The sequence below is a fragment of the Lutra lutra genome, chromosome 10 (genome assembly GCF_902655055.1).
Source record: "Lutra lutra chromosome 10, mLutLut1.2, whole genome shotgun sequence".
NCBI classification, from domain to species: Eukaryota; Metazoa; Chordata; class Mammalia; order Carnivora; family Mustelidae; genus Lutra; species Lutra lutra.
The window spans coordinates 72,961,152-72,984,954 of NC_062287.1; the positions used below are offsets into that span (position 1 = coordinate 72,961,152).

The following is a 23,803-nucleotide window of genomic DNA, read 5'->3' on the forward strand; positions in this document are numbered from 1 at the left end:
CAGTTTTTCGCTATTATGAATAAAGCTGCTATAAACATTTGTGAACAAGTATTTTCATGGGTGTATGTCATTATTTCTCTGGGTAAATACCAGGATGGCTTACATGGTATGTGTATGTTTAACTCTGTGAGAAGCTGCCAAACAGTTTTTCAAAGTGATTGTTCATTTTACATTCCCATTAGCACTAGAAGAGAGCTCTACTTGCTTCACATCCTTGACAACATTTGGTATTGTCAGTCTTTTCAGTTTTAGTCATTCTAATATCATTATGGTTTTAATTAACTGTATTCCCTTCATGATCAAAGATGTTGAGCATTTTTCTTATGTTCCTTAGCTATTAGTACATTTTTTTGTGTGAATGCTCTGTGCATCTCTTTTGTTAATATTTAAAAATTACATCTTTTGACTTTTAATTCTTTTGACCTATAACTCAACCTTTAATTGTTGAATTATAAGAGTTCTTATATACATTGTATACAAGTCCCTTTGTCAGATACAGGTATTACATAAGTGTCTTTCAGTCTGTAGTTTGCCTTTTTGTGTTCCTAATGGTATTTTTCAAAGAGTAAAGTATGTCTTTTGGTGAAGTCCAGTTTATCAGTTTCTTATCTATGTTTTATGCTCTTTTGACTTTAATTTTTTATTATTATTTTTTAAAGATTTGTTTATTTATTTGAGAGAGGGAGAGGGAGAATGAGCAGGGGGAGGGGTTTAGAGGAAAAAGCTCTCAAGCAAACTCAGCACTGAGTACAGAGCCCGACAAAGGGCTCCCTCTCACAGCTCTGAGATTGTAACCTGAGCCAAAATCAGGAGCTGGCCAACTGAGACACCCAGGCGCCCCTGTGCTCTTTTGATTTTTAGCTAAGAAGTCTTTAGCCCACACTAAATCTGAAGATTTTCTCCTTTATTATTTCCTATAAGTTTTATCATTTTATCTTTTTTTTTTCCCCAAAGTTTTTATTCATTTGACGGACAGAGATCACAAGTAGGCAGAGAGGCAGGCAGAGGAAGCGGGGTGGGGAAGCAGGCTCCCCGCTGAGCAGAGAGCCTGATGCGGGGCTCTATCCCAGACCCTGGAATCATGACTGGAGCCAAAGGCAGAGGCTTTAACCCACTGAGCCATCCAGGTGCCCCTATCATTTTATCCTTTATATTTAGGACTGCAGCTCATTTCATATTAATTTTAGTGTTTGATGTAAGGTGTCATTCATTTTTTTCAAAGATGATATCTAGTTTTTCTAGCAACATTTATTAAGAATAAGTCTTTAAGGGACGCCTGGGTGGCTCAGTTGGTTAAGCAGCTGCCTTCGGCTCAGGTCATGATCCCGGCGTCCTGGGATCGAGTCCCACATCGGGCTCCTTGCTTGGCAGCGAGCCTGCTTCTCCCTCTGCCTCTGCCTGCCACTCTGTCTGCCTGTGCTCACTCTCGCTTCTCTCTCTATGACAAATAAATAAATAAAATCTTAAAAAAAAAAAAAAAGAATAAGTCTTTAATTTGAATTGCTTTGATAACTTTTTTGAAAATTATCATTTATGTAAGTCTATTTCTAGATTCTCTATTTTTTTCATTGATCTTCATATATATTCTTTTGTTATTATCACACTATTTTGATTACTAGTGTAATCTTCCAATCAGTTAATGTAAATCGTCTTTGCTCTTCTTTTCTTTTTTTTTCCCCTCTGTTATGCTTTTCTAAAATTACTGTGGGTATTACGTGTTGTTATCATTTTCACATAAATTTTATAATTAGATCATCCATTTCTATAAAAAACACATGCTGGGATGTTAATTGGGATTGTTAAGTCTATAGATTAATTTGGAGATTGTATCTGAACACTGTTGAGTCTTCCAGTCCATGAATATGGAATATCTCTTCATGTATGTATGTCTTCTTCATTCTCTTTTAGCAGTGTTTTGTAGTTTTCAGGATATAGGTCTTACACAAATTGTATTAAATTATCCCTAAGCATTTCATATTTTTGATGCTATTATAAAAAAATTGTCTTTACATTTCATTTTCCCATTGCTTATTGCTAGTATGTAGAAATACTAGTTTTTTTTATATTGACTTTGTATCTTGAAAACATTGCTAAGATCACTTACTAATTCTAGTAATTTTGTTTAAATTCTTAAGATATTTTGTCTATATTATCTTGTCCTCTGTAAACAGAGTTTTATTAAGTTTAATTATTTCTTTCCAATGTAAAGCCCTCTTTATTTCCTTGCCTCGTTCCACTGGTTGGGACCCCCCAGCACAAAGGTCGATGTGAGTAGTAATGAGATACAAATCTGCTGACTCTGGGGGCTTGTTTCCTTCCTCCTTTTGGTATCTTATCAGAGAGCTGTATCAGCTGAACTGAGCCAGCTTATGGAGGGACAGCAAGGCCTGAAGCTGATAATCAGCATTACTGGCATCTGTGGCCCTGAGTCCTGGAAATACATATTCCTTATTATTGCTAGACCCAGATACTCCTTGATAAATTTCTTGTTACTTAAGGAAACTAAGCATTCCTTTCCCCCTTCAAAGCAGTGTGGTGGTGGGACTTGTTCTTGTTCTTGGAGGAGTTTCTAGAGAACACCCAGCTTGCTGGCCAAAGGAGGCTCCTCTGCACTTGGCTGTATTGTGTACAGAGGATCCCTGTCTAACTTGTGTTGTGGAATAATGAGAGTTCAGTGCACAATGCATGCTTCCTTATTTCTCTGCTTCTAACATTTTCTCCAGTAAATACTATTTATATCTCCATCCTCTGGTGTTAGTGGCATGTGTCACCCTTGCCCAAATATCCAGAAGGCACATACTTGCCTGATTGTTTTTCTTGTAGGGAAAGCATTCAGTCTTTCATCATTGAGTATGATGTTTAATGTGAGTTTTTTATGAAATTCCCTTCGTTTTACGGTTGTAGAAAGTTTTTTTTTTTTTTTAAAGATTTTATTTAGAGAGGGGCGCCTGGGTGGCTCAGTGGGTTAAAGCCTCTGCCTCTGGCTCAGGGCATGATCCCAGGATCCTGGGATCAAGCCCCGCATCGGGCTCTCTGCTCAGCAGGGAGCCTGCTTCCTCCTCTCTCTCTGCCTGCCTCTCTGCCTACTTGTGATCTCTGTCAAATAAATAAATAAAATCTTTAAAAAAAAAAGATTTTATGTAGAGAGAAAGAGCACACTCAGGCAGGGGGTGGGGCGTAGGGAGAGGGAGAAAGAAAATCTTGAACAGACTTGCTCAGCAGGAAGCCCGAAATGGGGCTCAACACAGCGCTCAATCCCAGGGCCCGGAGACCAAGACCTGAGCCAAAATCAAGAGTCCAACACTTAGCTGGCTGAGCCACCTAGGCACCCCAGAAAGTTTTTTTTTTTTTTCATGAATGAATGTTGAATTTTGTCGTTCGCATCTGTATATGGCCCTGATCATGCATGTGGCCTTATTCTGGGTAGGAGATGCTGATAGATTAGATGAGGCTATGGTGAGGGAGAGGCGAAATCTAGGTGTGCTTAAGAAGGTAGAATTAATTGACTGCTTATTTAATACAGATACATCATCTCAAGAGACTTTTTTTTTAATTTAAAATTCTTACCATGAATAATTTTTTTTTAAGCTTTTATTTATTTGACAGGGAGAGCAGGAACACAAGCAGGGGGAGTGGGAGAGGGAAAGCAGGCTTCCTACCAAACAGGGAGCCCAATGTGGGGCTCCATCCCTGGACCCTGGGATCATGACCTGACCAAAGGCAGATGCTTAATGACTGAGCCACCTAGGTGCCCCATCATGAATAATTTAACCTTTTTAACACCTTTGTGAGAGATATTCCTTATTTGTTTGTTGATTTGCTTCACTTTAGACTCTGTAATGAATCTGTATTTGATTTTAAGACAGTTTATCTAGGAGTGCCTGGGAGGCTCAGTTGGTTAAGCAAGCAACTCTTGATCTCAGCTCAAGTCTTGACCTCAAGGTCATGAGTTCAAGCCCCACGTTAGATTCCATGCTAGGCATGGAGCCTACTTAAGAAAAATAATAAAATAAAAGTTTAAAAAGACAATTTATCTATTAGGAAAGAAAATTTTAGAAGGAAGTTACCATTAATTTTTTTCTAACAAATTGTTCCTCCCAGTGGATATTTTGACATATGTGGTCTGGAAGCTAAGTGGCTTACCTGCAACTCGTATAATTGGAAGTGGTTGTAATCTAGACTCTGCCCGCTTCCGTTACCTAATTGGAGAGAAGTTGGGTGTCCATCCCGCAAGCTGCCATGGTTGGATTATTGGAGAACATGGTGATTCTAGTGGTAAGTATAAACCTATTATCATTACGTAATCATACTTATCTCTCGTCATCCTTATTTTCTTTAAAGTCCATTTTTTTCCTGATTTTAATATAGCTACATAACTTTCATTTTGTTGGTACTGCCCTGGTGTATCTTTTTCTATTCCTATACTTTGTCTTCTGTTCATGGATTTAGCTACTTCTCATAAAATAGTGCCCATAGCATATAGCTGTTTTAAAGTCAGTGAGTTTCTCATATCTGGAGAACTTTAACTTACTTTGATTTTTTAACAAGATTATTAAGATATAATTCACATGGGGCACCTGGGTGGCTCAGTGGGTTAAAGCCTCTGCCTTTGGCTCAGGTCATGATCCCAGGGTCCTGGGATTGAGCCCCGCATCAGCCTCTCTGCTCCTCAGGGAGCCTGCTTCCTCCTGTCTCTCTGCCTGCCTCTCTGACTACTTGTGATTCTGTCTGTCTAATAAATAAATAAAATCTTTAAAAAAAAAGATATAATTCACATATTATAAAATTCATCCATTTAAAGTGTATGGGTTTTAGTATATTCAAAGATTTGTGCAACCATTACTACAAGATATTTATAGTACATTTTCATCACCCCAAAAAGAAACTCCCATTCCTGTGCTCACACTAACCCTAGCCCCAGGCAACCACTAATCTACTTTCTGATTCATTTATTTCAGATTTTTCATGTAAGTAATATTATATAATATGTGGTTTAAACTATTACTTAGGCCACACCAACCTTTTTCTTTTCTGAACTTAAACATTTAATATCTGCTGCACAGTTAGAACTTTCTACTTCTTACAATGTTCTCTAATTGTGGCATACATGCAAATCTTTCCATAATGTCAATAAACCCATTTTATAGGGAATAGGGAGCATTTGTTCATTCAATCATTCATTAATTCAAAACATTTAATGAGCCTATTTTCCTTTTACTTCAAGGGTCATAATATAATAAATTTTCTTAAAATCATGATAAAATTTACTGTATACTTGAAAACTTTTTTCACTTAAGTATATATAACACATGCTGAAAAATTGTACAGAATATAAATTTTTTTTAAAGATTTTATTTATTTATTTGACACAGAATATAAATTTATAGCTCAATAAATCATCAAATAGTGAATATATCTGTGTAATTACCATTCTGGTAAATGCACCAGAAAACACTTTAATGACCTCTCTCAATTACTGTCCTTCCTTTTCCCAAGCTAAACTTCTCATACCATGGTGTTTTACTTTAGAAAACAAATATTTTTTATTTGACTTAGATAAATATTTGTTTCACCAGTGCCTTAATTTGACCCTTTTTGCTTGTGTTATTTTCTTTCTTTTTTTTTTTAAAGATTTTATTTATTTATTTGACAGAGATCACAAGTAGGCAGAGAGGCAGGCAGAGAGCCCGATGTGTGGCTTGATCCCAGGACCCTGGGATCATGACCTGAGCTGAAGGCAGAGGCTTTAACCCACTGAGCCACCCAGGCGCCCCTACTTGTGTTATTTTCTTAACTCAGTTCTTCCTCCTCAAAGTCCTTAAAATTGATTTTCCTAGGTATGTTTTAATGTTTCACATTTAATATTCCATAATTTTATTTTTTATAAAGTAGTATATTCTGATTAGTATTGATTTGAATATATTTATTATTCAATTTAGTGAGATTTTCTTTTGTTTCTTTTCTCTTTACTGCTTTCTACTTGATCAGTTAAACTTTCTTTAATTTCTTCTACTACTTTGGATTATACACTCACTTTGTAAGTGGTTACCTATATTCATACTTGACCTCAAAATAATTAGTCTGTTTATTCTTCTTTAGAATAGACCTTAGAATGTATTAAGTTTGACTGACCTTGTTCTCTCACATATGTAATTACGGTTGACCCTTGAACAACATGGAGGTTAGGGGTTCCAATCCCCACATAGTTGAAAATCTGCATATAACTTTTGACTCCCACCAAATTTAATTACTGATAGCCTACCATTGATTGGAAGCCTTAGTGGCAACATAAGCAGTTAATTCAATCAAAGTATGTTATATATATTATATGCTCTTTTCTTTATAGTAATACCTTGTTCATCTGCAAGTTTTTTTCAAATTGTTGCACATCTCCAAAACATTTTCCAATATACTTACTAGGAAAAATTCGTGTATAAGGGGACTCACACAGTTCTACCTGTGTTGTTCAAGGGACAACAGTTTTAACTACTTTGGGGGTTCCATTCTGTTTTCATCTCTCCAAACTAGTTACTACTATTTAAGTGTAACACCTGTCTGGATTTGTGTACTTGTTTGCCAGTTGTATTGCTTATCTTTATTTCCTGTATCTGTCTCTTTCCCCTGGATTCAGTTCTTTCTTCCTGAAGTATATCTTCAGGAAGTATATCTTGTCAGTTTTGTTCATGTGGAAGTGTTTTAGTCTCACCTCGTTGCTGAATGAGAGTTTAACCGATACGAAATTCCGGGTTGACAGTTACTCCCTGTCAGCTCTTTGTTACTGTTGAGTAGTATTTGCTGCTCTTTTCCCTCAAGCTCCTTCTGATGTTTTATCTCATCCTTTTCTTTGTGGATTCTGTAGACGTTATCTTGCTTTAAATGCCTGCTATACCACACAATTACAAATAACTTCTACTACATATTTTTCTAATACTTTATAATTTTGGTTTTTGTTTCTTTGGTCCATTTAAAACTTATTTTTATGTATGTGTAAGATAGTTACCTAACTTTATAATAGAAACCCACCGAACTCAAAGAACTGATGCAGTACTGGAAAGAAGAATTTATTCTGAGATATATTTCTTTCAGTGCCTTTATGGAGTGGGGTGAATGTTGCTGGTGTTGCTCTGAAGACTCTAGACCCTAAATTAGGAACTGATTCAGACAAAGAGCAGTGGAAAAATATCCATAAACAAGTTGTTGAAAGGTAACAGTACTTATTCAATGTCTCAGTGCCTTAATAATCAGTCTTGAGAATTAGTTTCACAAACAAAAAATATGCACTTGATCTTTGCCTTTTTTGAGATAAATAATTCTAACCTTCTGAAAATCTCCAAATTCAGACTTATATTATGCATAGTTTTCTTTGGGGGTCATTTTTTAAAAATTTATTTGACAGACAGTGATCACAAGTAGGCAGAGAGGCAAGGAGAGAGAGAGAGAGAGAGAGGAGGAGGAAGCAGGCTCCCCACTGAGCAGAGAGCCCAATGCAGGGCTCAATCCCAGGACCCTGAGATCATGACCCGAGCCGAAGGCAGAGGCTTTAACCCACTGAGCCACCCAGGTGCCCCAGGGGTCATTTTTTTAAAAGGAAAATATGCTTATCCTTTCACACGAACTCATATGCGTTTGAAGGGAATATAGCCTAGTGATTATGATCATGGATTTCGGAACCAGGTTGCTGAGGCTTGAAACCTGGTCTCACCATTTATTAGTGGTATGATATTGAGAACTTATTTAAAATATTAAAGTACAGTTTCTTCATCTTTTTTTCTATTGAAGTATAATTACATATGGTGTTATACTAGTTTCAGGTATACAACATAGGATATTGATTGATGTCTAATTCTATACATTAATCAGTGCTCACCACAATAAGTGTCGTCACCATCTGCCATCATACAACATTATTACAATATTATTGGCTACATTCTTTATGCTGTACTTTTCATCTCCATCACTTATTTATTTCATAACTGGAAATTTGTATCTATTAATCCCTTTTATCTGTTTTTGCCCATCCCTCCACCACCTCCCCTCTGGCAACTACTAGTTTCTTTTCTGTATTTAAGAGTCTGTTTTTTGTTTGTTTTGTTTTTTATATTCCACATAAAAGTGAAATTGTATGGTATTGGTATTTCTCTGTCTTACTTCACTTAGCATAATGCCCTCCAAGTTTTCCATTTTGTTGCAAGTGGTAAGATTTCACTCTTTTCTATGGATGAATAATATTCCACCACATCATCTTTATCCATTCATCTATTGATAGGCACTTGGGTGTTTTCCATGTTTTGGCTCTTGTAAATAATGCTGCACATCCTTTTCCTCTAATAATAGAGCCTGTGAAGGTTATTTTGAACAGTAAATGAGTTAGTACGTGTAAAATGCTTAGAATAGGACCTAGAAATTATTAAGTGTTCATCAAATGATTTGATGAAAAGAAATATGAAATTGATCAGATGATCAGAAGTTAGCTAGGTTTATTTATAAGTAAAATAAATGTCCCAACTCTATACATCAGCTTTAACAGCACACATCATTCTCTTTCATGCTTTAGTCAAGCATATGAGAAGTTCTAGAACTTAGAAATCACTGTTGGATATTCAAAACTGGAATATTAAACCTACAAAAGCATACATCTAGATGTATGGGGGGAGGGACAGAGGGAGAGAATCTTCAACCAGACTTCCCGCTTAGTGCAGGGCTCTATGTAGACGCTGGACCTCATGACACAAGATCATGACCTGAGCCGAAACCGGCGGTTGGACACTCAACTGACTAAGCCACCCAGGCACCCTGATAGTATCTTTTGATGTACAAAATTTAAAAATTTTCATGAAATCCAATTTGCCTTTTTATTCCTTATGTTGCTTTTGTCATCATATCAAAGAAAGCAATGCCGAATGCAATGTTGTAAAGCTTTTCCCCTATGTTTTCATGTAAAAGTTTCATGGTTTTAGGTCTTATATTTATATCCTATCCATCTTGAGTTAATTTTTGTATTTGGTTAGGTAAGGGTCCAACTTCATTCTTCTTCATGTGGATAGCTAGTTTTCTCAGCATCTTTTGTTGAAAAGACCGTCCTTTCCCCATTCAGTGGTTTTGGCACCCTTGTTGAAAATCAATTGACCATAGTTCTGGAAATCTATTTTTGGGATCTCTGTTCTATATGTTTATCTTGGTGCCAGTACTATACCGTTTTGTTTACTGTAGCTTTGTAATAAGTTTGGAAATTAGGCGGTATGAGTCCTTCAGTTTTGTTCTTCCCTTTCAAGATTGTTTTGGCTATTCAGTGTCCCTGATATTCCCTGAGATTTTCACTTTAGGTTTATCTATGTCATCTTTAATTTCTTTCAGCAATATTTTGTAGTTTTTATTGGACAGTTCTTTCACTTCCTTTGTTAAGTTAATTCCTAGGTATTGTATTCTTTTTGATGTTGTTGTAAGTGGAATTGTTTTCTTAATTTTCTTTTCATATTGTTCATTGTTAGTGTATATAAATGCAATTTTTGTATGTTGACTTTATATTCTGTTACTTTGCTGAGTTCATTTATTCTAACAGTATGTGTGTGTGTGTGTTGTGTGTGTGAGAGAGTGTGATCTTTAGAGTTATCTGTATATAAGATCACATTGTCTATGAGCAGAGATAGTTTTACTTCTTTCCAATTTGGATATCTTTTTTTTTTTTTTTAAGATTTTATTTATTTATTTGACAGAGAGATCACAAGCAGGCAGAGAGGCAGGCAGAGAGAGAGGAGGAAGCAGGCTCCCTGCTGAGCAGAGAGCCCGATGCGGGGCTCGATCCCAGGACTCCGAGATCATGACCTGAGCCGAAGGCAGCGGCCCAACCCACTGAGCCACCCAGGCGCCCCCAATTTGGATATCTTTTATTTCTCTCTCTTGTCTAACTGCTCTGGATAGATTTTCCCATTCTGTGTTGAATAGAAGTGGCAAACTGGGCATTTTTGCCTTGTTCCTGATCTTCCCCCCCCCAAGATTTTACTTATTTATTTGACAGAGAGAGACACAGTGAGAGAGGGAACACAAGCAGGGAGAATAGGAGAGGGAGAAGCAGGCTTCCTGCTGAGCAGGGAGCCCAATGCAGGGCTCGATCCCAGGACCCTGGGATCATGAACTGAGCTGAAGGCAGATGCTCAATGACTGAGCCACTCAGGCACCCCTCCTTGTTCCTGATCTTAAAGGAAAAACTTTCAGTCTTTCACCATTGACTGTGATCACTGTAGGTTTTTCATATATGGCTTTTATTATGTCGAGGTAGTTTCCTTAATTCCTGGTTTCTTAAATGTTCTTGTTATGAAAAGGTGTTGAATTTTGTCAGAGTCAGATGATTTTTTTGTATCAAATGGGATGATAATGTGTTTTTTTCTCATTATGTTAATGTGTCAAATTATGTTAATGAATTTTGGTATATCAAACCATTCTTACATTCCATTTCAGGAATAAACCTCACTTGGTTATAGTGTATAATTCTTTGAAAATGCCCCGAATTTGGCTTGCTAATAATTTGTTGAGGTGTTTTACATCAGTGTTCATAAGAAACATTGATCTGAAGTTTTCTTTTCTTGTGGTGACTTCACCTGGCTGTGGAATCAGGGTGATGCTGGCTTCATTGAATCAGTTAGGAAGAATTCCCTCCTCTTCAATTTTTTTGGAAAAGTTTGAAAAGGATTGGTCCAGGGCTTTTCTTTTTGGGGAGATTTTTGATTACAGACAAACATTCTTATGTTATATAGGTCTTAATCTGTTCTTCTGTTTATGCATGATTTAGTCTTGCTAGGTTAGATTTAGGTTTTGTGTTTCTAAGAATTTGTCTACCCATTTCATCCAGGTTATCTAATTCATTGGCATACAGTTTTTGTAGTACTTTCCAGTAATCCTTTTATTTCTGTAGAATCAGTAATAATGTCACCTTGATTTTTTTATTTTATTTATTTTTAAAGATTTTATTTATTTGACAGAGAGAGAAAGAGAGAGAGCACAAGCAGGGGGAGTGCCAGGCAGGGGGAGAGGGAGAAGCAGGCTCCCCACTGAGCAGGGAGCCTGATGTGGGGCTCGATTCTAGGACTCTGAGATCATGACCTGAACCAAAAGCAGACACTTAACTGGCTGAGCCACCCATTTGCCCCTGATTTTGATTTTAATTGAATCATCTTTTTTCCTAGCTAAAGTTTTGTCAATTTTGTTGATTTTTTCAAAGAACCAACCTTTGATTACATTGATTTTCTCTATACTTTTTACGTTCTTTATTTTAATTCTGCTCTATTCCTTATTATTTCCTTCCATTTGCTAGATCTGGATTTAAATTGTTCTTCTTTTTCTAGTTCCTTAAGCTGTAAGGTTAGGTTGTTGATTGAAGATTTTTCTTTTTGAATGTAAGCATGCATAGCCGTAAATTTCCCCGAGCAGTGCTTTTACTGTGTCCAATAACTTTTGTTATGTTGTGTTTTCATTTATCTCTAAGTAGTTTCAAATTTTCCTTATGATTTCTTCTTTGATTCTTTTTTGTTTAAGGTTGTGTTAATTTCCACAAATTTGTGAATATTCCAATTTTACTTTTGTTAGTGATTTTTAACTTCATCTCATTGTGTCAGAGAAGATATTTAGTATATGACATCTATTTTTCTAATTTATTGAAACAATTTGTGGCATATTATATCGTCTTTTCTGAAAAATGTCCCATGTGAACTTGAGAAGAATGTAGATGCTGTTATTGGTTGAAGTGTTCTGTTTGTTTATTAGATCTAGTGTTGTTTAAGTCCTCTATTTTCTTATCTTTGGTCTGGTTCTATCCATTATTGTGAGTGGGGTATTGAAGTCTCCAAGTATTATTGTAGAACTCTCTATTTGTTTCCTTAATTCTATCAGTTTTTATTTCATGTGTTTTGGTGATCTATTATTTGATGCATAAATGTTTATAATTATTATGTTTTCTTGCTGTTTTGAATCTTTTATGAATATATACTGTCCCTCTTTGGCTATTGTAAACTTTCTTGATTTCTATTTTGTATGACATTCAACCACCTCTGCTTTCTTTTGGCTACTATTTGGATAAAATATATTTTCCATCCTTTTACTTTCAAACTATTTGTCTTGGATCTCAAATGAGTCTCTTATAGGCAGTGTAGACTTGGATATGTAATTTTATCCATTCTGCCAATCTGTGTCTTTTGATTAGAAACTTTAATCCACTTATATTTAAAGTAATTACTGATTGGGGGAAGTATGTCATTGTGCTATTTGCTTTCTATATGCCTTAGAGCTTTCTGTTCCTCATTTCCTGTATTATTGTCTTCTTTTGTGTTCAGTTGATTTTTTTTTGGTAATGATATATTTAAATTTCTTCTGTATATATTCTATAACTATTATAGTCATTTTCTTTTTGGTTACCATGGGTATTACACTTAGCATCCTAAAATTATAACACACTTATTTGAATTTGTACCAGCTTAACTTCAGTAACATACAAAAGCTCTACGCCTTTACAGCTCCATCCTCATCCTTTTTGATTATTGATGTAAAAAAGTACATGTCTATACATTGTATGCTTTCTAAATAAGCTAATAACTCTTTTAACTGCATTAGTCTTTTAGCTTTGAAAACAATTACAAACTAAAGTCACAATAATATTATTTTTTTGATTGTTTTTAAAAAATGTATTGGTCTGTTAAATTATTTTTTAAAAAGTAGAATTACAACCATTGTTACAATATTACTAGCTTTTTATAATTGCCCAAGCATTTTCCTTTATTGAGATCTTTATGTTTTCATATGGCTTTGAGTTACTGTTCATTTTACCCTACAGAACTCTACTGAGTATTTCTTACAGGTCAGGTCTAATGGTGATAACTCCCTCAACTGTGGTTTCTTTGGGCATATCTTAATTTCTCCCTCATTTTAGAGGGACAGTTTTGCCAAATATAAATTGTAAGATCCTTTGTTGACAGGTCTTTTTTTTTTTTTGCAATGATCGGGGGAGTTGCAACAACAATGGCTGCCTTTCTTTTTCTACACATCTGTCATCAGAAGCAACCCATCAGCCATTAGAGCACAGATCCTTGATATTTAGAGGCCGGGGTCCTTTTTGCAGGCTGTGCACAAGCTGCTTGGTGAACATGTGAACATCTACCTGCTGAGGTTGGGGGATGAGTAGCTTCTACTGTGCTAAGAGCTCAAATTGGCCAAAATTAACTACAAATTACCGTTGGAACCTTTCCCTGAAAGTTTCAAGCCTTTAATAGACTCCAGAGTTCCAGAATAGTTATATCAAACAGATTTTGACAAAACAGTTATTGTTTATGTGGGGAGATAGAATCCTGGTGCTTCCTACTTCCTCATCTTTTCAGAATTGTCCAGTGCTTAAACCAATTTTTTTTTAATCTAGAAAACTGTTTCGTGCAAAAGCATACCCAAAGTCATCTTCCTAGATAGTCCTGCCTTTTTGGAAAGGATCCATACCTACTGTTAACCTTCTACCCATGATACCTCTCCATGATCTTGGGTGATCCTCTTTGTATCATATATTCCTCAGAGTTCCTTTGACAAACATGTCTTCAATATTTTATACATAAGAAAAAAGACAAGCTGGTATACCTATAACCACCAGGATCTATAAAACAGGTAACCAAAATCACTCACAGGTGTTTTGGTAATCCTTAGTTAATTGGACTATCCTATCTTCCACTTTTATTTATTATCACTTGTACCTTATTAAATGTATTGACAGACTCATTTAATTGTGTGTTTGATATTTCTAAAGCAAATTTATTTCCTCCTCTGGCCTAATTATTTCTACAGAGATCACATCAGTTGGAAGTTTTAGGTCAACTATCTTTTCATTTTCATTTTCTTTCATTTTCATCAGTATGTTTCATTTTCTTTCTTTTTCCTTTTTCTTTACTTTTTAGAGAGAGAGGGATAGAGAAAGCACACACACAGATGGGGAGGGGCTGAGGGAGAGTGAGAGACTCTTAAGCAGGCTTCACACCCAGCACGGAGTCTGACTCAGGGCTTGATCTCACAACCCTGAAATCATGACCTAAGCCAAAATCAAGAGTTGGATGCTTAACCAACTGAACCACCCAGGCACCTCTTATTTTCTTAAATTTCCTTACAGAAACCTACTAACCTTTGTTATACCAAATAGCTTTGGCTAAGAGATCAAGTTAGTGCCTAGCAAAAAAACCTGTTAATATTATAGTATCATTTCCTATTCTTTAACACAAGTGTCCTTTACCCATATACCACATATTTCCAGATACAGGGGCCATTAGAGGCCATTTCCTAGTAAATGCAGAAATGACCTGATCTGGAGGCAGAGACACAACCCAACCACTAAGGAACATGTTTTAGCCAATACTGGTTTGCAAATGTCAGCGGAGCCGCCGATCTAGTTCTTACAGGGATGTTACAACATTGGTCTCTGTCTATCCAATTCCTAATAATTGTATCACAGGGAATGTTATAGTTCCTTTCTAATTTAAAATGCTGTTGCTATATGGGAATAATGATTAAGACCACATTTTCCACTGAAGTTCTGTGTGATTTAAATTCCAGATACTGTGGGGTGTCTGGTTGGCTCAGTTGTTAGGCATCTGCCTTCAGCTTGGGTCATGATCCCGGGGTTCTGGGTTCAAGCCCCACACTGGCTTCCTGCTGAGTGGGAAGCCTGCTTCTCCCTCCCCTACTCCCCCTGCTTGTGTTCCCTCTCTTGCTGTCTCTCTCTGTCAAATGAATAAATAAATTAATTAAACCTTTTTTAAAAAGAACTTTCTTTAAAAATAAATACCAAAGGGCACCTGGGTGGCTCAGTGGGTTAGAGCCTCTGCCTTCAGCTCGGGTCATGATCCCGGGGTCCTGGGATCAAGCCCCGAATTGGGCTCTCTGCTCGGCGGGGAGCCTGCTTCTTCCTCTCTCTCCCTGCTTCTCTGCCTACTTGTGATCTCTCTGACAAATAAATAAATAAAATCTTTCAAAAAAATACCAAATACAGCAACATATTACAGATCAGTACACATTCCAGTTAGTCCTCCCAACAATGCAGTGTTCAAATTAAATTATTTGCACCTTGGTCGTTTAGCAGAGGATCTATAATTATAAAGGATCCTCATGAGACTGCTAGTTTTTATCTAAAACAACCCAACTGTTTTCTATTATAGCCTCTGATTTTCCAGTGGCTAACCAACAATTGCAGGGCAGTGACATCATGATTTAATAGGATATACTTCTACGTTTTTAACAGAGCAATCAGTTCATTTATATATATATATATATATATATATATATATATATATATATATATAGAAAGATTTTATTTATTTGACAGAGAGAGAGAGAGAGAGAGATCACAAGTAGGCAGAGATGGGCAGAGGGGAGGGGAAGCAGGCTCCTTGCTGATCAGAGAGCCTGATGCGGGGCTGGATCCCAGGACCCTGAGATCATGACCTGAGGCAAAGGTAGAGGCTTAACCCAATGAGCCACCCAGGTGCCCCCAGAACAATCAGTTTTTGTGTTAAGATAGTAGTGTTAAAACTGCTTGTTCTATTTGCTTCCTTTACCTTTCTCGTTATAGCAGCACTTTTATTTTCATTAGGATGGTCAAAAATTAAAGTATTATATTTTTAGCCATTTTTTTTCTCAACCGTTTTCTCTTTGTCAATCTATTTTGTTAATTCCCGAGAGGGTGGATCTGTCACCCAGATTCCACTGGTAAGTTTTTTTCCCCAGTTATCTACTGCAGAGCTTTCTTCAACTCATGTATCATCAATCAGCCATTAGAGTCTCCCTCTCTTTCCTTTTACTTACCCCACAGAGTCTTGGTTATATTGAATTGAGAGTCTGAAAGTTAATCCTAAATTTGATAGCAATCTGCATGCCTTCTAACTGTGGCCCTAGTTTTAGATTCAACTGAGCCCACAGTCAAATCATAGGAATACCACAATGAATATAGTCCAGTCTCAACTTTCCTGTGCTGAGGTGGTCCATACACACATCAGTCTTATCTTTTGCTACCAAATGTCCTGCGTACAGTCTTGGGGCCTTGAAACTGTGCCCACATGGTTGTAAGACTACCGATATGAATACGGATGCCAAACATTCCTTTTACTATTTTGGATCCTTTTCTCAGAACTAAACAAACTTAGTGCTAAGTTAAAACCTCTTTGTTCTTTGCTTTTGACTGTCCATCCAAATCTTTGGGTGGCAATGCAGAAATAGAATACATATTTATTATAGAAACTAGGAAAATTCAGAAAAGTGTAAAGAAGATCATATCACTTGTGGGGCACCTGGGTGGCTCAGTGGGTTAAGGCCTCTGCCTTCAGCTCGGGTCATGATCTCAGGGTCCTGGGATCGAGCCCCGCATCGGGCTCTCCGCTCGGCAGGGAGCCTGCTTCCCCCCGTCTCTGCCTGCCTCTCTGCCTACTTGTGATCTCTCTGTCTCTCTCTGTTAAATAAACAATAAAGTATTTTAAAAAAGAAGAAGATCATATCACTTGTAATATCACTTAAAAATAATCACTGTGAAAAACTTTGTGTATTGATGCAATTCTAAAGTTTTTATAGATATGAATGATGTTTGTTATGAGCCTGAGATAAGAAATTGTATAATGTTTAGGACTGTGTCTTTTTTTTCTATTTATTTATTTACTTATTTATTTATTATTATTATTAACATACAAAAAATAATGTATTATTTGCCCCGGAGGTACAGGTCTGTGAATCATCAGACTTACATACTTCACAGCACTCACCACAGCACATACCCTCCCCAATGTCCATAACCCAACCACCCTCTCCATACCCCCTTCCTCCCAGCAACCCATAGTTTGTTTTGTTAGGTTGAAAGTTTGCCTCCCTCCCGATCCCATCTTGTTTAATTTTTTCCTTCTCTACCCCGAGTCCCCCACTCTGTCTCTCAAATTCCTCATATCAGGGAGATCATGTGACAGTTGTCTTTCTCTGATTGACTTATTTCACTCCGCATAATACCCTCTAGTTCCATCCACATCGATGCAACTGGCAAGATTTCATTTCTTTTGATGGCTGCATAATATTCCATTGTATATATATACCACATCTTCTTTATCCATTCATCTGTAGATGGATATCTAGGTTCTTTAGGACTGTGCCTTTTTCCTTTGAAAATGTATCATGAACATATTCCCATATTTTCATATATTATTGATTTAATAATTTATTCTTATGAACAATATGTACACATGGCTTTTAATTATATAAAGTTACATTGGCACCCTAGTAACAGCTTTAAGTGGTCAGCAAGATGTATATGCTAACCTTCAAGATGATCAGATTCTGTTTGCATACTTAAGCAACAATAAAAAAAACTCAAAAAAAGTTTCATCTTTAGTTGCACATATGCCCTAGGATTCTGCTTTTATGATAAGAGAAGGGTAGGTTAGTTATTGCTTAAATTGAATAATGAAGTTTATGAAAATAGTATAGAAACTTCTATTGCCTGTTCATAAATAATTTCTAGAAAAAAATCTCTGGGAGTGGCATTGATATATAGGTTACTTCAAATTGGATTCTTGAAAAATAATGTTTTCTCTGAGTGATTTGCCATTAATTTGATTTTCTTACTTTCTATAACCATAGTGCCTATGAGATTATCAAGCTTAAAGGATATACCTCTTGGGCTATTGGACTGTCTGTGACAGATCTGGCAGGATCAATTTTGAAAAATCTTAGGAGAGTGCATCCAGTTTCGACTATGGTTAAGGTAGGCTTAAATTGACTCTTCATTCATCATCTTTTCTTTAATATTTGTTGATTCTCTACTGTGTGCCGGGCATTATACAAGATGTTAAGGATATAGTGGTGAACAAAAAAGGCCCTGACCTCATAAAGTTCAAGAAAAAATGGACTTAGTAAAACAATTATAAAAGTAAATATAGAATAACAAATTACGATAAGTGGAATGATGAAAAACTATCAAGTATTTAAGAGTATACAAGAAGAGAATTTAACTACCCTCGGTAGAAGCATAAGGAAGTCAAATGTGACCTATTCTGAATAATGGGTAGGAGTTAATTTGGAAGGCTGGACTAATAGTCTAGGCAGAGGGAACACACATACAGAGGAACAGAGGTCGATATAAATAGAGGGCACTTGTGGAGCTGAAAAAAGGTTGAGTTGCTGGAATGTAGAGAATGAAGGGAAGTGCATGGTGAGACAGGAGAAGCAAGCAGGGTTTGGCCACTGAAAGCTTTATAAAAGGATTTGGATCCTTACCATAAAGGCTATGGGAAGCCACCAAAAGAATTTAAGCGAGAGACTGGCAACTTTTCATGATATAAATATTTTTATGGCTGTGATGGAACAGATTTGAAAGGGACAAGAGTGGACACGTGGAAACTTGTCAAGAAGATGAGCAGTAGCCCAGAATAGAAAGGATAGTAGTAGAGGTGAAGAGAAGGGGATGAATTTGAGAGACACTGTATTTAGGAGGTAACATTCATAGGACTTGGTAATGGAATTAAGTAGGAAATAAGGAAGAGAAAGGTCACTTGTAGGTTTATATTTTGCCCATTATATAGACGGTGATATCCACTGAGGAAGAAAATTCTCAAGGAGAACCAGGTTTAAAGATCATGTTTGCAGTTATGGACAAGTTGAATTTCAGGTGTCTTTTCTTTTTTTTCTTCTTCTTCTTTTTTTAATCTGTTGGGATTTTTTTTTAAGATTTTATTTATTTATTTGACAGACAGATCACAAGTAGGCAGAGAGGCAGGCAGAAAGAGAGAGAGAGAGGAGGAAGCAGGCTCCCCGCCGAGCAGAGAGCCCCATGCGGGACTCGATCCCAGGACCCTGAGATCATGACCCGAGCTGAAGGCAGACGCTTAACAACTGAGCCACCCAGGCATCCCTAGGTGCCTTTTCAATATCCGAGGGGAAATAGGCAGTTGGGTACAGTTTCTGGAACTCATAAAAGAGTTTTAGTTGAAGTTCTAAGTGTGAGTCAGTTTGGAAAGAGACAGTTCCTGAGAGGGGGAGAGCTTCTGTCAACACCACCACCAACAATAAAGAAAGAGATGCTGGACAAGCACAGACAACAAGTATCCCTTACCCTTGGTAACTGCAGCTGGGAATTTTAATGAGCTTGCCTAAAGAGAGTGTAATAAAGTGAGAAGACAGACTGAGTCTTGAGGAATTCCAGTGTTGAAAGTTGAGTTTATAGTGTGAGCCCACAAATGTGACTAAGAAATAGTGGCCAGAGAGTTAAAAGAAAAACCAAGGGAAAAAAATGTGGATTCATGGTAACCAAGAGAGAGGAGGATGCTTTAAAGATGAAAGAATTGGTTTTCTGTTGATTGATGTTGAGAAGTCATTTAAATTGGGATTAAAAATGCCAGGAAGATAAAGTGACAAAGGTCAAACTTAAGAGGAGCTGTTTACTGAAGTAGTAGGAATGAAAGCCTGATTGGAGTTCAGTAGGGTTTTCTTAACCTAGGCACTATCGACTTTGGACCAGATAATTCTTCACTGTTGGAGAGCTGCCCTGTTCATTGTGGAGTGTTAACAGCATCCCTGGCCTCTGTCTGTCAGATGCCGTAGCATACTCTCTTTCCCCAGTTTTGACAGTCAAAAATGTCTCCAGATATTGCCCAATGTCCCTTTGGAGGGTCCCTTGAGAAATTTTGAGGAAATCAAGACAAGTGTAAACAGCTCTTTTGAGGTATTTGGCTACCAAGGTAAGGAAAGAGAGTAGTAATTGGAGAGGAAAATCAAGTCAGTCAAGTTTGTATTTTTTTGTTTTTAAAGATAAGATGCTGATGGTAAAAGAAGATATTGAAGATAGAAGTAATAGCAGAGAGGGTGGGATCCAGAGCATAGATGAAGGTATTAGCCTTAGAAAGGAGGAGACAGAGCTATTTGCTGTAGCAGGAGATAATAGAGGATAGGCAGTGAATCCCGTAGATTTATAAGTTAGACACTGGATGCATCCAATGACTTATTTTTAGTGAAGAGACAAAATCACCTACTGAGAATCAGAGGATATATAGAGAAGTCAGAAGTTTGAGAAGATTTTGAATCATCTTTGTAGATAGTGAGAAATAGAATTTGACTCTCCCCAAAAAGCAGAATTACTGTTAGGTGGATGCTCATTTGAGGTTGGTATGCATTAATTAATTTAGTTAAAGATTGACTTTATTGTGTAGTTTTCTCCAGGGATGTGTGCACAGGAATGGGGAGGGAAGGTAGCTGAATTCATGTGGGTGTAGGTTTTACTTGCTGGAGCATGAAAGAGAGGGTAGGGGAGAAAGTAGAGGGGAGGGATGGGGGAAGTGTAGCTTTTGGCTTATACACATGTTAGTAATGTGTTTGACTTTCTGCTGAAGGGTCACAGACAAAATTCAAGACCTTTGCCCTTAAATGTGATCTACATACAAATGAATAAATTATAAAAAGAAAATGAATAATAAGGACTTTAAGAAATATTCATAAACTGAAAATTAAAATAGGGCAGAAGGTCTTAGTATATGGTGGAAGAGTTACAGGATAAATCATGGATATGGAGGGACGCTCTAACAAGGTCCACAGTAGGATACTTGGGATGGGGGAGAAAGGGTTATGAGCTGAAGAAGTCAAGAAACTTGAAAGAAAGGGGCTTGGTTATGGTTAGTTTATCCACATGGACAATGAAGTCACCAAGGTTAGTTGCAGAAATCAGAGCAGAGAGGAAAAACTGTGAGCTAGGTGTCAGTCTTTTATGAATGAGATGGAGTAACCAAGAGGTTAGTAAATGGTCATTAGTAGATGAGCCTCAAAAAATAGGGGGAATGTTAAGAGAGTAGGGGCTAATGATTTGAAAGAGACAATGAGTACACAACGGATACCACACACCCCTCCTCTTTTGAGGGTGTACAGAAGATGTGGGAGAATAAGCAATGACCTCTAGGGCACTCCTGAGGCAAGGTCAGGGAGATGTCAAATGCTCTGAGGAGAGACTGAGATTGAGTAATATGGGAATTTCATAGTTCTTACTGAACAAATCAATGGACAAGTTAAATTTTAAAAGAAAAATTTGATAAAACATTTGACATTAAGGACATAACCAATCCTGTACTTTTTTTTATCCCAGTTACTTCAGTTTTATTACTTCACATTTTCAGCAAATAAATAAGGGTATACAAACAGTTTGTTTCATATTAATATATTGACTGGATTTTTTTCCCAACTATATAGGGAATTGTTTTTAAATAGCCATTTCCTCATTTCATGGCCAGTCCAGGAACAAATGAGAGTCAATTTTAGTGTATTCGAGAGTCATATTGTCATATTGTCAACGAGGCATGAAGCCTAAAGAGAAGAAGGGACTAGTAGCAGTCATGGTCAGCACATAGGACCAGGCAGGGCCAGGCCCCTTATCTCCATCCCACTCAGCAGCCTGCAAATGGCATGATGGGATGAATATACATTCTTCAGTTCTAGTCTGAGAAGCCCCTTCTGGAAGAAAGACAGAGAAAGCAGACAGGAAACAAATCCCCAAACCACTAACAGGGAAGCAGAGGGGCTTCCTCCTCAGCCACAGTGGCCTTGTTTCTGATGCCACCCAATCCCCAGCAACTCACGCTGAAACTCCCAAAAGTTACACAGAGGTGGCAACAGAATGACCAAGGGCAGGGAAGGCAAGGCAAGGTGAGTGTAACTGGAGCTGGAGCCCGGCTGGGAATGGACTGTGGGCTGACGGTCTGGTGGGGCAGTGGCCGTCTATGGGTAGCACAGACCAGAGAGGAGGGAATGTGAGAATGGCCTGGCAGGGGCCCTCAGAGGAAGATATGTGGCTGGTGTGATGGAGCTTTTGAGGTTGAGTGTAAAGTGCCTACCAAAGTGAGGGAACCGCACTGGGGTGGAGGAGGTAGCCAGAGTCCCTCTGTGGGAGACTTAGAGTGAAACAGGAGCAAGGGCCACACCCTGAGATCCTCAGAGATGGTGAGAGGGAAGCTTGGCTGAGTAGCACCTGCGGGCTCTGAGCTGCTGTGGGACGCTGGAAGGTACCACTCCAGAGTCAAGGAACATCTTCTTTCCCTCTGTGCTAGTTCCCAGTAACTGTTTAATTATAAGGAAGGGAGGAGGAAGAACAAGACTTTCCCATTGCTGCCTCCAACCCTAGACTCAACCCCAAGGGGTGGATAGGAGAGAACAATGAGTGGTGGAAGGCAGAGGGAGGTGTGAGGGGGTCTACTGGGTCTTCTCTTCCAGGGGGTAGTAGGAGGGTGGCAGAAACAGGTTTGTGGGCATGTAGGCCTGTAGGTTTGTTGCCCCGGTTGTAATCACCTCTGGAAGCTGCTTCTGCAACCTCGGCTTTGGCTGCAGGAGCGGAGGGAACATCAGGGCTGCTAGCTGGAGGTTCCAGGAGGGATAAGGTGTGGCCATAGTTGCAACTATTCCATGTTCATCACATGAGGTCATGGATAGAAGTCAAATGGAGTGGTGGATAGAAGTAGCCAGAATGACAGGGGTTCATTCCATTGGTAAATGGCAGGGGAAAGACAAAGGCCCTGCTAGGCACATGAGAGTACCTGTAGGCTGCATTGGAGGCTTCAGCTTTGGAGAATGGAGCTGTCACCTGTAGCATCTGGTGTCTGACTCAGTGGTGCCTCTTGGTGTAAAGGTCTGCTTAAACAAAGCAGTCACTTTCCCAGCCACTTCAACCTTCACTGTTCTCTTGATGTAGTTTACATCCAACACAGGTCGCGTGGTTTTGCAGTCCTTTATCAGATAAAACGGCATCATGAAGGATTGGATCTTTTCTTTGGACAGAGAAGTGGACCTGGTAAGGGGTAATAGTAGATGGTGCCTCTCTTGGTGCCTTTGAAGACCTCTGGCATGTTCCTTATGTCCTTGAACACAAACTCCGCAGTCATAGGACGTTAGGATCAGTATTAATTACTCTGCCCCCCCCCTCTGATTCTAGTGAGCAACATGGTCTCTCTGGTATCCTCTTATTCTGAAGCTTTCTTGCAGAATTGCTTTTCCATATCAGGTTACTGAACAATAATCTAATTTTGCCTTTTAGGGCTTATACGGAATAAATGAAGAAATCTTTCTCAGTATCCCTTGTATCTTGGGGAGAAATGGTGTCTCAGATGTTGTGAAAGTTAACTTGAATTCGGAGGAGGCGGCCCTTTTTAAGAAGAGTGCAGACACACTCTGGAATATCCAAAAAGACCTGGTATTTTAAAGCCTCTTAATGTTTCACCGTTCCATAGAACAGAAGATATCAGACTTATACATTTTGAAAGTATTTTATTTTTTGGTTTTTTTTTTGGAAAGTATTTTAATCTGATCTGTTAAAAAAAAAAAAAAAAAAAAAACACTAGAGACCCATGATGTAAGTTCAGTCCCACAAGGTTTGGAAAAGGAAATGGGAGATTTCTCTCTCTGAGTGTCTCATAGCTCAGTTCTAATGATACCCAACCTATACAGAGGCAAGTTTTCCTTCTGAGGTGTGTCATATATAAGAGTTGCCTTCAGATTTAGTAGAATGTGTATAACAACCCAGTATAATATAAAATGATTTTTCTCACAAAACAACCAGCGCTTTTTTCTTGTGTCAAAATTTAATTCTTTATTTTTTTAATTTCTTTATTTAAATTTATTTATTTACTTTATTGCTTCATTGACTTCATATGTATGATCTTTACTAAGTAAGCACTTATCTTTAAGACCATGTATATCAGAAGGAAACAAATAAAATTTTATGGTATAAAAAATTAAACAAAATGTCTTTGAACCTTGTAATATTATTCCAATTCCTATAAAC

General features: G+C 37.7%; 1 protein-coding gene across 1 annotated transcript in view; it reads left to right on the forward strand.

The window, feature by feature from the left end:
- Positions 1-23,803, forward strand: part of LDHC (lactate dehydrogenase C) — a 48,661-nt gene extending 24,858 nt beyond the window's left edge. Inside the window, exons 5-8 of the mRNA XM_047691799.1 lie at positions 4,102-4,275; positions 7,087-7,204; positions 17,632-17,755; positions 23,057-23,803. Coding sequence (XP_047547755.1) covers positions 4,102-4,275; positions 7,087-7,204; positions 17,632-17,755; positions 23,057-23,221 — 581 coding nt within the window. The 3' untranslated portion in view covers positions 23,222-23,803. The remainder of the gene's footprint in view (positions 1-4,101; positions 4,276-7,086; positions 7,205-17,631; positions 17,756-23,056) is intronic.